This window comes from Melozone crissalis, unplaced genomic scaffold, assembly GCF_028551555.1.
Source record: "Melozone crissalis strain CALT ecotype California unplaced genomic scaffold, PUWL_Pcris_2 ptg000254l_1, whole genome shotgun sequence".
NCBI classification, from domain to species: Eukaryota; Metazoa; Chordata; class Aves; order Passeriformes; family Passerellidae; genus Melozone; species Melozone crissalis.
In genome coordinates, this window is record NW_026536012.1 from 348,774 (window position 1) to 364,005 (window position 15,232).

Consider the following 15,232-nt stretch of genomic DNA (forward strand, 5'->3'; position numbering starts at 1 on the left):
GCACTATCAATATTGCCAATACATTTTTCTCCATTCCTCTAGCAGCAAAATACCAGCCTCAGTTTGCCTTCTCCTAAAGAAACACACAGTACACCAAAAACTGACTGCCCCAGAGGTAAAAGCACAATCCTACCATCTGCCATAGACTGAGCCAAAATGCACTAAAAAAAGGTAAGGCTCCAAATCATCTACAATATATTAATTACATCATTGTGTAAAAAAAACTAACAACAGCAAAAGTGTTTAAGAAAAAACACTCGGGTGGCACCAGCCATTGTGCTGCCGCTGTCCCAGCTTGGTGCCCACTGCCACTTCCCACCCTGGCACTGCCACATGGCCACAGGAATGGCTGGAGCAGGGCCTGCTCTGCCTGGTTTTCCCCCCGTGCCACGCTATTTCAGGCTGGGTGTGCTGGTGTGGCAGCCTGTGGGCAGCGGGAAGGGGAACACGTTAAACCACGGAGCGTGGGCAGCCCCGGCCGTGTTCTGTGTGTGTGTGGGGAGCTGTGCTTCCCCCGGTCCTGCCCCACTGCCCCTCCTGGGCAGCTCAGCCTCCTGCTGGCCCCCTCCCACAGACCCACAGGCCGTGGTGCTGGGGGAATTGAGTCTCTGAGAGGGGTGCCAGCGGTGATGGGGATGCTCTGGCTCGTGGGATGCGCACAGGAGCTCCAGGACCTGCAAGAGCCATCTCGCAGCGGCCTGACTCACTGCCCTGCGTCCTGAGCAGCCAGCCAGCCCAAATCTGGGCTGCCACTGTCCCTGGGGCACTGGAAACCTCTGAGCTACAAGTGTCATTGTGCCCCAGGGTGACACCGGCACCGAGCCCGCGCAGGAGACCCTCACCCAGGCGCGGTGCCTGGGGCAGGGATGGTGGGGATGGAGCTGAGCTGAGCCGTGCCAGCACGGAGCCGGGCTGTTGGGGATGGAGCTGAGCTGAGCCGTGCCAGCACGGAGCCGGGCTGGTGGGATGGAGCTGAGCTGAGCCGTGCCAGCACGGAGCCGGGCTGGTGGGATGGAGCTGTGCCGAGCCGTGCCAGCACGGAGCCGGGCTGGTGGGGATGGAGCTGAGCTGAGCCGTGCCAGCACGGAGCCGGGCTGCTGGGGACGGAGCTGAGCTGAGCCGTGCCAGCACGGAGCCGGGCTGGTGGGGACGGAGCTGAGCTGAGCCGTGCCAGCACGGAGCCGGGCTGGTGGGATGGAGCTGAGCTGAGCCGTGCCAGCACGGAGCCGGGCTGGGTCTCTGCCCGCTGCAAACCCGCCCGTCCTGTCGGGGCAGCCGCTCGGCCGCGGGGCCTGGAGCAGGGCCAGGGAGCCGGGCTGGGCTGGGCCGGGATCGCTGCGAGCTGGGCGGCCTGAGTCACACACAGCGCCCGGGAGAGGTGCGGGCTGCCCCTTTCATCATCGTCATCATCGTCATCAGCCTGCCTGCTCACCTTCATCATCATCTTCATCATCATCCTCAGCCTGCCTGCTCGCCTTCATCATCATCACCCTCAGCCTGCCCGCTCACCCGCAGCACCCTGCCCAGCATGGGGCTGCAAGGGACACTGCTCCCTTCATCATCATCATCATCCTCAGCCTGCCTGCCCACCTCCATCACCCTCAGTCTGCCTTCTCACCTTCATCATGATCATCTCCCTCAGCCCGCCTGCTCACCCTTTCAACCCAATAACTAATCACTCAAAGTCCACAATGCGGATTTTTCTGTCCGGTTCCAAAATACCATTTGAACTTATGAAGAATAAGCTGCAGAAGAACAGCTAGCTGTTGTTCTAAAACTTCTATTTTTCTCCATATATATCACTATGTTTTAAAACTTTAAACTCCTAAGTCTTCTACTTAGTGATATTACACACATCTAATCAAACTACAGAGTCATAATCCCACTGTTATCAATTAATTTTGGAAGCTTTTTTCACGGCCTCAGGTCAAATATGGTATTTTTTTTTTTTGTGGGTCTGTGCCCTTCAGCACAGAAAGTTTAAAATTTTCAGTATCTAGGATTCCAACAACCATTCTCATCCTTCCTGCTCACCCTCACCACGCTCAGCCTGCCGCTCCAGTGGCTGCGTGGAGCAGAGTTCATCTGCCACACAAATAAAAAAGGTCCTTTTGTTTTATGGAGCACAAGGCAGGGCAGGAACGAGTGTAGGTTTATTTTGGGGCACGGCCAAGGCAGGGCTGAGTTAAGGAAGACAATTTCCCACCTGGCAGTTGCAGGAGAGCGAGGAGCAGGAGCTGGGCCGAGCTCTTTGCTGCACCCTGAGCCTGGTGGTGCTGGGATAACCCTCCTGGAGCAGGGATCAGTGCCACCCATGCCAGGCCCCTGGCACCCACAGCCCTTCTCGCACCAGGGACCCGTCCCAAACACGATCCAGCCCCGGTGCTTCGGTTTTCTTGTCCCCGCAGCTGCACGTGGCACAGAACTGACTGAGCCAAGCCCTCGACGCCAGCTGGGAGCACCCAGGCACTGCTGTTTGCCCACGGGGCAGGGCCCCAGCTCTCCTCACCCAGCCCCATCCTCCTGTTTGGGTTCTGGGGGAGCCAGGCCTGCAGGACCCCTGGGGAACAGGGGAGATCCCCTTGAGGGTGTCAGCACACAGACTGATCCCGCCAGCATTTCCCCAAGCTCGGCTGAGCACCCCTTATCCCTGCTGGGCTTCCCTGGGGCTCGGCTGAGCACCCCTTATCCCTGCTGGGCTTCCCTGGGGCTCGGCTGAGCATCCCTTATCCCTGCTGGGCTTCCCTGGGGCTCGGCTGAGCACCCCTTATCCCTGCTGGGCTTCCCTGGGGCTCGGCTGAGCACCCCTTATCCCTGCTGGGCTTCCCTGGGGCTCGGCTGAGCACCCCTTATCCCTGCTGGGCTTCCCTGGGGCTCGGCTGAGCACCCCTTATCCCTGCTGGGCTTCCCTGGGGCTCGGCTGAGCACCCCTTATCCCTGCTGGGCTTCCCTGGGGCTCGGCTGAGCACCCCTTATCCCTGCTGGGATTCCCTGGGGCAGGCTCTGTGGCATGTGGGACCCTTGTGGGATCTGGGACCTCAGTGGGATTCTGGGCACAGCAGGAGCGGCAGCTCTGGTGCAGAAACCCTCGGCGCAGGGGTGACATTTCCTCTGCCACCAGCACCAGTTTTGGGCTGTGAGCTGGAGCTGTTCTTGCCGGTGCCAGCAGTCCCAGACCAGGCCAGCATTCCCAGGCTGGCATTCCCACTCTGCCATTCCCACTCTGCCATTCCCAGGCTGGCATCCCCAGGCCGGCATTCCCAGGCTGGCATTCCTACTGTGCCATTCCCAGTCTGCCATTCCCAGGCTGGCATCCCCAGGCCGGCATTCCCAGGCTGCCATTCCCACTCTGCCATTCCCACTCCGGCATTCCCACTCCAGCATTCCCAGGCCGATATTCCCAGGCTGCCATTCCCAGCCCGGCATTCCCAGCCTATATTCCCACTCCGGCATTCCCAGGAGCGGAGCAGGGCCCCGGCCGAGCCCGCAGGAGGCTCCCGGACCACGCGTGCCCGGGCGGAGCCGGCCCGGGTGAGGGAGCGCAGGAGCGGGGGATGAAAGGCGCCGAAAGGAGGTCACGGAGCTGCCCCTGCTGCTGCTGCTGCGGGCCCGGCACCCCCTCATTAGGCTGATTACAGGCACCGGCTCTGCTAACGAGCGCCGTGGGCCCCAGCGAGCCCCGGGGCTGTTGTGGCACGCTCGGCTCGGCTCGGCTCGGCTCGGCTCGGGTGGCAGCCGGGGAGGTGCCCCAGTGCTCCAGCCCGTGCCAGCGCCCTGCCCTGCACAGGGCACCCCAAATCCTGCAGGTGCAGTGCACCCCGGGCTCTCTGTGCATCCTTGGGGCGCTCCCTCAGCCCGGAGCTGGGAATATCGAGGAGCAGGGAGGGCCCAGAGCACCCAGAGCACCCTGTTCCATGGAATTTACAGGGGGTGAATATTGAGGAGCAGGGAGTGCCCAGAGCACCCAGAGCACCCTGTTCCATGGAATTTACAGGGGGTGAATATTGAGGAGCAGGGAGTGCCCAGAGCACCCAGAGCACCCTGTTCCATGGAATTTACAGGGGGTGAATATTGAGGAGCAGGGAGCGCCCAGAGCACCCAGAGCACCCTGTTCCATGGAATTTACAGGGGGTGAATATTGAGGAGCAGGGAGCGCCCAGAGCACCCAGAGCACCCTGTTCCATGGAATTTACAGGGGGTGAATATTGAGGAGCAGGGAGTGCCCAGAGCACCCAGAGCACCCTGTTCCATGGAATTTACAGGGGGTGAATATTGAGGAGCAGGGAGCGCCCAGAGCACCCAGAGCACCCTGTTCCATGGAATTTACGGGGGGGGGGGGGGGGGGGGGGGGATGAATATTGAGGAGCAGAGAGCACCCAGAGCACCCAGAGCACCCTGTTCCATGGAATTTATGGGGGGATGAATATTGAGGAGCAGGGAGCACCCAGAGCACCCTGTTCCATGGAATTTACTGGGGGCTGAATATTGAGGAGCAGGGAGCACCCAGAGCACCCTGTTCCATGGAATTTACTGGGGATGAACATTGAGAAGCAGGGAGCACCCAGAGCACCCAGAGCACCCTCTTCCATGGAATTTACTGGGGATGAACATTGAGAAGCAGGGAGCATCCAGAGCACCCTGTTCCATGGAATTTCAGGGTGATGAAGGGGCTGCACCTCGGGGCAGTGCACAGGGGGCTGCTCACAGGCTGAGCATCCAGGAGCTGGCTCAGCAGCACACGAAATGCCTGGGGAGGAGCTGCAGAGGCTCGGGATGTGTTCGGGAGAGCTCCTGCCCAGGAAGTGAACCCTTACCCGGATCCCACCCATCCTGCCTGGCCCCTGGGCTGCGGACAGAGCAGGAACATAAAGATGCTCAGCCTGCAGCCCAGAACCTGCAGACGCACGGGAGATGCTCAGCCTGCAGCCCAGAACCTGCAGACACACGGGAGATGCTCAGCCTGCAGCCCAGAACCTGCAGACACACGGGAGATGCTCAGCCTGCAGCCCAGGAGCTGCAGCAGGACCCCCAACCCCTCCCCGTGCCGAGGATTCAGCCCTGGGCGCTTCAGCCTCTGCCTCGTGTGGCTCAGGGAGCGTCCCAGGGCTGTGTCCCCAGGGCTGCTGCCTTGGATAAGGACACGAACGAGCGGGAGCTGCAGGGCTGACAGCTCTGATAAGGCACCGCAGTGAGCGCAGTCCCCAGGCTGGTGGCATGGTGGCATCGTCCCCAGGCTGGTGGCACTGCAGGCATCCCATCCTGCCCATGGCACAAGTTCGTGGTCAAAGCCATTGGATCACAGAAAGACCTTAATTAGAAAATGATGCACATTGGGCGGGGAAAGTGTATTTTCTCGAGACAAATAAGTCACCCTTGTTGCAGGTTCATGTTGAGGGATTGGCCTGACAGGTGCTGCTTCAGAAAGTGGTGGCAGGTCCTCGTCCCCTCGTGGCAGGTGGAAAGCAGTGTCACCACATCCCGGTGACACGGTGACATCCACGGGGCTGCTGCTGCCCCACGGGACATTGCTGCTCCGTGAGGCCAGGCAGGAAGCAGCTCCCTGCAGCTGCCCTGGGGCACGTGCTGCTGCATTTTTCTGCTGTTTCATCACCTCTAATTCCTGCTAAACAGCTTCTGGGCTTGGGGCACAAACCCCGCATTCCCCCACAGGGCTCCCCACTCTCTGCACCACTGGTGTGGAGGTGCCACGAGGATGGGATGTCCTGAGCCCCATCCCACCCTGCTCCTGCCTCCATCCTCTCCATGGGATGGTTTCTCACCCTTTTTCCTCTGGTTTTCAGCCCAAGTGTCTCCCTGGGATGGTGGTGGCCCCCAGCCTGCAGCCCCACAGTGGAGCACGGGGATCAGCACAAGCAGACCCTCATCCCACTGCTCCCACCGGGCTCTCCACGTCAGGATCCCGTGGCTAAGGCTGGACTCACCGTTCTCTTTTTCCTTACTGCAAAATCACGTTTAAATTAAAAAACAAACGCGTTCTTCCCCCGCGCGGGAGCCGCCGGGTGCTGCCCCGGCCGCGGCCGCCAGAGGGCGCCAGAGAGACGGCGGCGGCGTGTCCGTGTGTCTGTCCCTGTCCTGTCCGTGTGTCTGTCCTGTCCCTGTCCCTGCCGTGTCCGTGTGTCTGTCCTGTCCGTGTGTCTGTCCTGTCCCTGTCCCTGCCGTGTCCGTGTGTCTGTCCTGTCCGTGTGTCTGTCCCTGTCCTGTCCGTGTGTCTGTCCTGTCCCTGTCCATGTCCATGTTCGTGTCTGTGTCCTGTCCCTATCCTGTCCGTGTTCTGTCCCTGTCCGTGTTCCTGTCCCATCCCTGGCCTGGTCCCTGTCCCATCCGTGTCCCTGTCCATGCCCCTGTTCCTGTCCCTGTCCGTGTCCCTGGCCTGGTCCCTGTGTCTGTCCCTGGCCCTGAACCTGCCCCTGCCCCTGGCCCTGTCCCAGCAGGGACCAAACCCGGGCAGGGCTTCTCCAAACCCATCCAGCCTGGCCTTGGGAGGGATCCAGGGGCAGCCACAGCTGCTCTGGGAATTCTATTCCAGCCCCTCTCTCCAGGTGAGCCCCCCCAGGTGTCCCAGCCTGGCTCCAGAGGGGCTCCAGCCCTGCAGCAGCTCCATGGGTTCCTCTGGGCTCTCTCCAGCAGCTCCAGGTGCTGCTGATGTTGGACCCCAGGGCTGGAGGCAGCTCTGAAATAGGGTCTCATGAGCATTTTTAAAATATTATTTCTTTTAGTTTATATTTTTTAATCTGCTCTCAAATAAACACCTCAGTTCCATTATCTCTACTGCAGCAACCATCAAACCCTGGGCTTCACTCCACGCTCCTTCCTCTTTGCTTTCCAGACACTCTTCCCACTCCACGCATTTCTAGGAGACAAAACCAATCCAGATTAACGATTTAACGCCCCCTGAGCTCCCTGCTGCCCTCAGGAGCCCCAGTGAAGGTCACTGAGAACCACCCCAGCTCCCTGGTTCCGTGTGCATGGCTGGGGCTGGTTTGGCTCTGCTCACACCGGAGCTCTCCTGCACGCTGGGAAATCCAAGGAAAACCTGGGGAAAAAAGGGAACTTCGCTGCGGGAGGCAGCAGGGGCTGCTGGCTGGGAGGTGATTCCTTGTGGGGCAGGACAGTGCTCCCCCATGGAAGCGCTGCTTTATGGCCCCACGCTGGATGGACAAAGTTTGTTTTCATTCCAGCGCCGCTCTCCGCGTCCCCAGCCCGGACTTTGCCCGGCCTGGGCGATTCCCACCGGGGCTGCCACGCGTGCCCGGCGTGCCCAGGAGGGAACAACACCCGTGCCTGCAGGGAGAGGGGACTGGGGAGTGCATTCAGAGCAGGGGAATGTCCCCAACAGCAGCAGCACAGGATGGCAGGGCAGGCACAGGGAATGTCCCCAACAGCAGCAGCACAGGATGGCAGGGACAGGCACAGGGAATGTCCCCAACAGCAGCAGCACAGGATGGCAGGGGCAGGCACAGGGATTGTCCATGCCAGCAGCAGCACAGGATGGCAGGGCAGGCACAGGGAATGTCCCCAACAGCAGCACAGGATGGCAGGGCAGGCACAGGGAATGTCCCCAACAGCAGCAGCACAGGATGGCAGGGCAGGCACAGGGAATGTCCCCAACAGCAGCACAGGATGGCAGGGCAGGCACAGGGAATGTCCCCAACAGCAGCAGCACAGGATGGCAGGGACGGGCACAGGGAATGTGCCCGCCACAGCTTTGTCACAGGAGCCCAGCAGGGACTTGCTGGGGAGCACCTCACAAAAGATATCCCAGCTGGAAATATCCTTCAGCAGAAGGAAATGGTATTTCAGGTGTTTAGGCAGGGGGGTGGGACATGGGTGATCCATGAAATCACAGAATCCTGGAGTGGTTTGGGCTGGAAGGGACCTTGGACCTCACCCGGTCCCAGTGCCTTGGGGAGCAGGCAGGAACAGCTTCTCCTACCCCAGGTTGCTCCAAGCCAGCCTTGAGCACTTCCAGGAATGGAGCAGCCGCAGCTGCCGGGGTCTCACCGCCCTCACAGCCAACAATTTCCTGCTATCTGTAATCTCCACCTGCCCTCCTGCAGTTTAAAGCCATCCAAGCCCTCCCAGCTCCCGCTCCGCTCGCTGCTTGCAGAGCTGCTGCAGCAGCCAGGGCGACCCCGCTCCCTCCCAGCGCTGTCCCAGCTCCAGGGAGGGCAGCAGGAATGTGCTGAGTGCGGGCGAACCGGCCGGGACAAACACATCCACATCCACATCCACATCCACATCCACATCCACAGCCCCCTGCCCTGCCACCCTTGGGGAGCCGAGCCCAGGCAGGAGCCTGCAAAGGAGCCCGTGCCAGGCAGGAGGGGCCAACCCCGCTCTGTGCCCACCCTACCCCGTGCCAGGGAAGTGCCAGCCCTGCTCCGTGCCAGGGAAGTGCCAGTCCTGTTCCATGCCAGGGAAGGCCAGCCCTGCTCTGTGCCAGCCCTGCCCCGTGCCAGGGAAGTGGCAGCCCTGCTCCGTGCCAGGGAAGTGCCAGTCCTGTTCCATGCCAGGGATATGCCAGTCCTGTTCCATGCCAGGGAAGGCCAGCCCTGCTCTGTGCCAGCCCTGCCCCGTGCCAGGGAAGGCCAGCCCTGCCCTGTGCCAGCCCTGGCCCATGCCAGGGAAGTGCCAGCCCCGCTCCGTGCCGCCGAGCCGGGCTCTGGGCTGCATTCCCGTGCCCTGGGCGTTGGGAAAGCCGCTGGCACCGTGCCCGGCTCCGGAGCCAAGGCCAGGCGGGCTCAGACATCCCTGGGGCTGGCCAGGGCCAAAGCGTGCCAGCAGCAGGGGTGGCTGCAGCTGAACCCCGCTTCTGGCTCCACCAGGGACGGAGGGACTCCAAGGAAAACTCGGGAATTGTCTTCTTGCTCTTGTGCTGCCCGTGCTGGAGGGCACTGGTGGTGCCAGGGCAGCCGGGTCCTGGGGCAATCCCGGGCAATCCCGGGCAATCCCGGGCAATCCCTGCTCTACGGGAAGCCCGGGGTGGCCCTGGCATGGCAGCCCGGGGTGGCCCAGCAAAGGGGCACGGCCAGGGCATTTTCCACCGCAGCGGGATGGGACAAAGGTCCCGCGTGGGTAACAAGGGAGAGGATGAGGGACACCCCAAAAGGGCCAGCAGGGGCCAAGGGACAGGGAGCAGCTCCTGGCGCTGCTCCGGGCTCGGGGGCCGGGACACCCCGAGGCAGCCCCGGTGGCTCCGGCGGGGATGGGGCTTTGTCCCCTCTCGCTGACACCGTTTGGTGGCTGGTCTCATTCCCAAAAACCGGAATTAAACGACTCGATGCTCTTACGTGCAGGAAGCGCCTCCGCAGCTGGCCCAGACGCGCTCCCCCACCGAGGGCTCCAGCGGGCATCTCGCACATCCCTGGGTTAACCCATTGCTCCCCGAGCTCCTCCGGCCTCGGGCAGCCCAGCGAACATTTGGGGCGAGGGAAAGAGGAGCTGAGCCCCTGGGCAGAGCCCGGCACAGCTCCTGCCCCCCCGACTTTGTGATGCCAGGCACGGAGGGGAGGGCAGGCCCAGCCTGGAGAACGATGAAAGTCAGGATTAAAGGGCGGGGGGGAAGCGAAGCGCCCCGGCCGCTTTTGGCAGGCCGTGAAAGGGAGGTTCGGCAGCAGCTGCTGCCGGCTGGGAGCTGACGGAGAGACAACTGCGGGTCCGGCCCCATCCCGGAGCCCGGCACCGCACACCCCGCACGGGCAGCCTGGCCCCGCAGCGGGACCGGGGCACCCGGGAACGGGGGAACCGGGAAACGGGAGAGACGGGAAACGGGAGAGACGGGAAAACTCCGCGTTCCTGATGCTCCTCGGGAAAAGGGACAGCCGGGAAAAGGGACAGCCGGGAAACTGGAGAGCCGGGAAACGGGACGGCCGGGAAAAGTCCCCATCCCTGCTGCTGCTCGGGAAAAGGGACAGCCCGGAAAAAGCTCCTGTGTGAGCGCAGGGCCAGCGCGGTGTCAGAGCTTTGCTGCCGGCCCCGGAGGGACAGCAGAGGCTTCAGCTGCTCCCCAGCTGCCCCCACCCATCTGAGACAGATTTAGCTCAGGGCCGGCGCAGATGGGGCTGCGGGGCCGGAGCCACAGGCGGAGCCCTCGAGCCCGCATTGCTAATAGAGATGGAGCAAATTAAGCGAACTTAATTGGGAGGGTCACCGCACAATGCCCCCACCTGTTCCGCGGCGCTCCGGCCATCTGCCGCCCCGCACCTGATGCAAAAAGCGCTTTTCTCGCTTTGCCCCGAGCCGTGTCGGGTCTCACCAGCGGCAGGACGGGGCAGGGCCGGGCGGGGGCACAGAACAAACCCTGGGGACAGAGAAATCGCCCTCCGTATTCTGCTGCACAAACGCGTTGATGTGCCCCGAATGTTCCAGGCTGGACAGGACACGGAGCAGCCTGGGCTGCTGGGAGCTGTCCCTGCCACAAAACCATCCCTGGGGTCCCTTCCAGCCCAAACCATCCCAGGGTTCTGTGATATCCCATTTCCCACACGGCCAGCTCAGGGTTCTGCAGGAGGTGCACGGAGCCAGCATCACTCTGCGCTGTGCAAACCAGCTCCGGTGCTCAGGAGCTGCAGGAAAACCCTGACACAAGCCAAACTTTAAAGGGCACGCTGCCAAAATCCCCGTGAGGGACCACCAAGGGTCCCAGTGCAGCCCGTGGAGGGGGTGGGAATGTGCCAGCCCACAGCCAGGATGGGAAAGAGCTCTGGCTGTGGGAGGAGGGAGGGTCTGGGTGCAGCAGCTGAGAAAGCTCTGACACAGCAGCCATCAGGGGCCCTGCCCGGAGGTCTCAGGGCTGACACGGGACATCTGGAGCGGGAGCAGCTTCCCAGAGGAGCACCGAGTTCCTGGAAAGCTGCAGAGGGAGAGATCACAGAACCACAGGCTGGTTTGGGGTGGGAAGGACCTTAAATCCCACCCAGTGCCACCCCTGCCATGGCAGGGGCACCGTCCACTGTCACAGGCTGCTCCAAGCCCCGTCCAGCCTGGCCTGGGACACTGCAGGGATGGGGCAGCCACGTTGTGTCCTGTGCCAAACTCTGGCCCTGTGTTTGAAGTTGCTGAGGCTGAGTCTGAGCACAGGGGAGCTCCTGCAAGGAGCACGAGTGCAGTCCCTGTGGGGGCAGAGAACAGCATTCATCCAAGGGGGAATTCTGTCCCACTGCCCCTCCCAGGTGAGGCCCCACCTGCAGAGCTGCCCCAGCCCTGGGGACAACATCAGCAGCACCTGGAGAGAGCCCAGAGGAACCCATGGAGCTGCTGCAGGGCTGGAGCCCCTCTGGAGCCAGGCTGGGACACCTGGGGGGGCTCACCTGGAGAGGAGAAGGATCCAGGGAGAGCTCAGAGCCCCTGGCAGGGCCTGGAGGGGCTCCAGGAGAGCTGCAGAGGGACTGGGGACAAGGATAGAGGGACAGGACACAGGGAATGGCTGCCACTGCCAGAGGGCAGGGCTGGATGGGATATTGGGAATTGTTCCATGGGAGGGGCTGGGCTGGAATTCCCAGAGCAGCTGTGGCTGCCCCTGGATCCCTGGCAGTGCCCAAGGCCAGGCTGGGTGGGCTCGGAGCAGGGCCCCTGTCCCGGCTCCATTCCCGATCCGGGTCCCGCTCCCGAACAGGGCCAGGCCCGGCCGGACTTGGCAACGTTGTGGGCGTGGTCTCATTTGCATGACCCAATGGGAGCGGTGTATGCAAATGAGCCCTGCCGGGGCGGGCGGGGCGGCGCGCGCGGGGCGCCTTTGTCCGGCTCGGGCGGCGGGGCCGGAGCGGCCGCAGCGGCCGGAGCGCGGTGTCCGCCCCTGGCCCCGGCCGAGCCCCGAGCGGCCCTGGCCCCGTGATGACTCTGGAGGAGCTGCCCGGGGAGCGCCGCGCCACCGGGAGGTGAGGCCGGGGGGCGGCGGGGGCCGGGCGGGGAGCGGCGCGGGGTGGCCGGTGACGGCCGGTGCGTCCCAGCGCAGGATGGAGCAGGCGGGGGACGCGCTCGAGGAGGTGCTGAGCAAGGCGCTGAGCCAGCGGAGCCTCACCCTGGGCGTCTACGAGGCGGCCAAGCTGCTGAACGTGTGAGTGCCCCCCCCCCCGCCCGTGCCCGCCGGTGCCCGCTGCCCGGCGCGCTCGGTGACGGCGGTGCCCCGCAGGGACCCCGATAACGTGGTGCTGTGCCTGCTGGCGGCCGAGGAGGAGGAGGCGGGCGACGCGGCGCTGCAGATCCACTTCACCCTGCTGCGGGCCTTCTGCTGCGAGAACGACATCAACATCCTGCGCGTCAGCAACCCGGCGCGCCTGGCCGAGCTGCTGCTGCCCGCCGCGGGCCCCGACCCGCCCGCAGACCTGCACTGCGTGCTCGTCACGGTGAGCCCCGGCTGCCACCGCGGGGGGACATCCACGGCTCCCCGGGGCCGCTCCGGATCCCCCCGAACCGCCGCGCCCGGGACTCGAACCCGCGGCCTCAGGGGCTCCGCGCCGGGGGTCCCGCGGTGCCTCCCGGGGACAGCGGCTGCCTTCGCCCCTTGTTTGCTGTGGTTTCCCCATCTTCCTCCTTTGTTTCTCGCCTTTTTCTCTTGTTCTGTCTTTTCTTTCCCTTATTTTCCTCTTTCCCCCCTTCCCTCTTTATTTTCCCCCCACTCCCTCTTTATTTTTCCCCTTCTCTTTCCCCCTTTCCCTTTGTTTTTCTCTCCCTTCCCCCCGCTTTTATCTCTCCCTCCTCTTTTTTTCCCCCGTCCCTACTCTGCCCCAGAGTCCAAAGCTAAACTCCTCACATGCTCCCAGGCCTGACTTGTTTGTTTGCCTCGCCAGCAATTTAAGATGATTCACACTCCTGCTCTCTGTGCTGCGCTCCCCCCCCCCGCCGCTCTCGGGTTGTTTTTGCTGCCGTGCCGGAGCTTTTTGCCGTCCCCTTTCCAGAACCCGCAGGCGTCGCAGTGGAAGGACCCGGCGCTGAGCCAGCTGATGTGTTTCTGCCGGGAGAGCCGGTACCTGGACCAGTGGGAGCCGGTGATCAACCTCCCGGAGCGGTGACCCCGGCCCTGCCGCCAGCGCGCACTCTCGCTCAGGAAGGAACTCCCTGCCCCGGCTCCGCGAGGGAAAATAAAACCCGGCAGCAGCAACACAAAAAAAATAGATATAAAATAATAAAGCTAAACCCGATGTCATTGGGGGGTTTTGGCTGGAGCTGAGGAGAACAGGGATGAGCCCAGCCCGATTTCCTCCCCTCACTCCTTCTGTCCTTAAGTGCCACTTAAAAGTTCCTGCTTTAAACACCTTAACGAGCAAACGAGGTTAATCGAGGCCTTTTGCCAGCAATGTTGTTGTATTTTTGGGATGTAATTCTCACGTTTTTATGCTAAGATATAATAATAATAAGTTATTTTCTGATATCAATGGAGAAATTATTTATACTTGGAGGTTTGAGAACCAAAACGCCCTTGAGCAGTTGGTCTGCAACCACGAATCTTCTCCCAGCCGGCTGCAAAAGCAGTGCCATTAATATAATTGTTTGAAATTCGAGTGTTTTTTGGGGTTATGGTGTTCTTGTTTTGTGGGTTTTTTTTTTTTTTTGGAATAAAGTGTAAAATCAAACCTTTGGCCCGGGCTTTGATTTCCTCGCCCCACGAGTGCAGCAGACACAGGGGCTGAGCAGCAGCTGCTGCTTCCTCCTCCTGGCCATGGGCAAGGTCCTGTTGAGCAGCTCCAGTGTGGGTTCATTCCCGGCCCCTCCCAAGCAATTACGGGCTGAGGCAGCCCATGTGCTGCAGGAAATGTTGGGAATGCTATTCATTTATTTATTTATTTAGTTTGCTTGAGAGCTGCCACAACAGGAGCTTAAAAAATAAAATAAAAAAGGGCTTTGCTGCTGAGGTTTTTATGCTCCTGCAGCTCTTTGGCAGGTGGGAATCCTCATTCCCTGGGGAGGAAAACGTGGCCTGGGTTTTCCTTACAAAGCCCTGGGATTTGTTGGCAGCCCCAGCTGCTCCTCAATGCCACGGCCAGGCTGGCACGGGTGGCATTCCTGCGTGTGGCAGGACAATGGCGCTGCCTGGGGACAGCGGTGACACACACTGTCCCCCAGCCCGGGTCGCTGTGTGCCCAGCCCGGCCAGCAGGGGAGGCTGGACCTGTTCTCCCACTCCTGGGATGCTCCAGCACCAGGCCACCCTGTCCCTGTTGTCCCTGTGTCCAGCCCAGGTGCCACCCTGTGCCTGGGGACACTGCAGCAGCAGCAGCAGATTTATTTCTCCAAGCTCAGATTGAATCCAAACCCCTCTGGTTCTTCCACAAACTGGGGGGGTCCTAGGGGCACCTGGCCCGGCACACAAATTCCCATTTTTCTCCCCAGATCAGCACCCAAATTCTCATTTTCCTCCCCAGATCAGCCACCTTGGCCAAGGACAAGAGGGGCAGCCCAGTGATGCCCCTTGGTGGGGTCTCACCACGGGTTTCTCCCAGCACCTGTGGATGCAATGGCTTCACTTCTTTTTAAAAACATCTACTAAGGCAGAGTCTGCATTTCCCCAGATTTTACAACTCCTGTTCATTCTGGGGGTATTGATGGCAAAAAGCAAAGTGCAAACACAACCACTCCAGATTTCAGGGTACACTGCATTTTAAAAATGGCAAGTTCACCAAGAATCCCTGGATTAAACGCTGTCAGATTTGGGCAGGATAACCAGGCAGGATCCCACATCTGGATCAGCAGACACCAAAACATCCATGCAGCCCCACCAGGGATCTCAAACCAAGCAAAAAAATCCCAATTTCTTCCCAGATTCCTGGGAAAACAGCCACCAACAGCACGGGGCCTCTTCCCTGCCCAGAGCCCCCTGCAGCTGGGCACAGCTGGATCCCCTCAGCCCCAGCTGAGCAATTAACAGAGTCATTAATTGTGACCAGGGCTGTGACAAACACACACACAGGCACGGTGAGGAGGAATTAGTGCAGAGCCACGTCGTTGGGTTTTATCACCTGCCACTAGAAAAATACCCTGATTACAAAAATAATTGGCAGCCAAGCAGAGGGTAAGCAGCAGGTTTCTCTGTCAGGCTGATTTCTGGGGCTCTGCCAAAGAGATTTGTCAAGCAAAGTTGAATTTTTTTATTCTCTATCAAAAGTGGGTCTATAATTCCATATAGAAATGACAAATGTGCAACATAAATGACAAGTGGTTCATGAATTCTGCGGATATCCTCCCAGAAATGCAGGGTTCTGGCAGATGCCTTCAGC

At 61.2% G+C, this 15,232-nt stretch overlaps 1 protein-coding gene across 1 annotated transcript; it reads left to right on the forward strand.

The window, feature by feature from the left end:
- Nucleotides 1-11,775: 11,775 nt before the first annotated feature.
- GADD45A (growth arrest and DNA damage inducible alpha) lies at nt 11,776-13,125 on the forward strand. The gene is made up of 4 exons (XM_054294546.1): nt 11,776-11,897; nt 11,975-12,076; nt 12,152-12,365; nt 12,918-13,125. Exons 1-4 carry the CDS (start codon nt 11,854-11,856, stop codon nt 13,029-13,031), a joined length of 474 nt encoding a protein of 157 aa, XP_054150521.1. The 5' UTR covers nt 11,776-11,853; the 3' UTR covers nt 13,032-13,125.
- The last annotated feature ends 2,107 nt before the right edge of the window (nt 13,126-15,232 follow it).

Excerpts from the sequence above, each read along its gene's own strand:
- GADD45A (XM_054294546.1), top strand. The coding sequence starts at position 11,854 with ATGACTCTGGAGGAGCTGCCCGGGGAGCGCCGCGCCACCGGGAG. Across the intron at positions 11,898-11,974 it reads GAGCGCCGCGCCACCGGGAG|GATGGAGCAGGCGGGGGACG; the intron begins GTGAGGCCGGGG and ends GTCCCAGCGCAG. Across the intron at positions 12,077-12,151 it reads GCGGCCAAGCTGCTGAACGT|GGACCCCGATAACGTGGTGC; the intron begins GTGAGTGCCCCC and ends GGTGCCCCGCAG.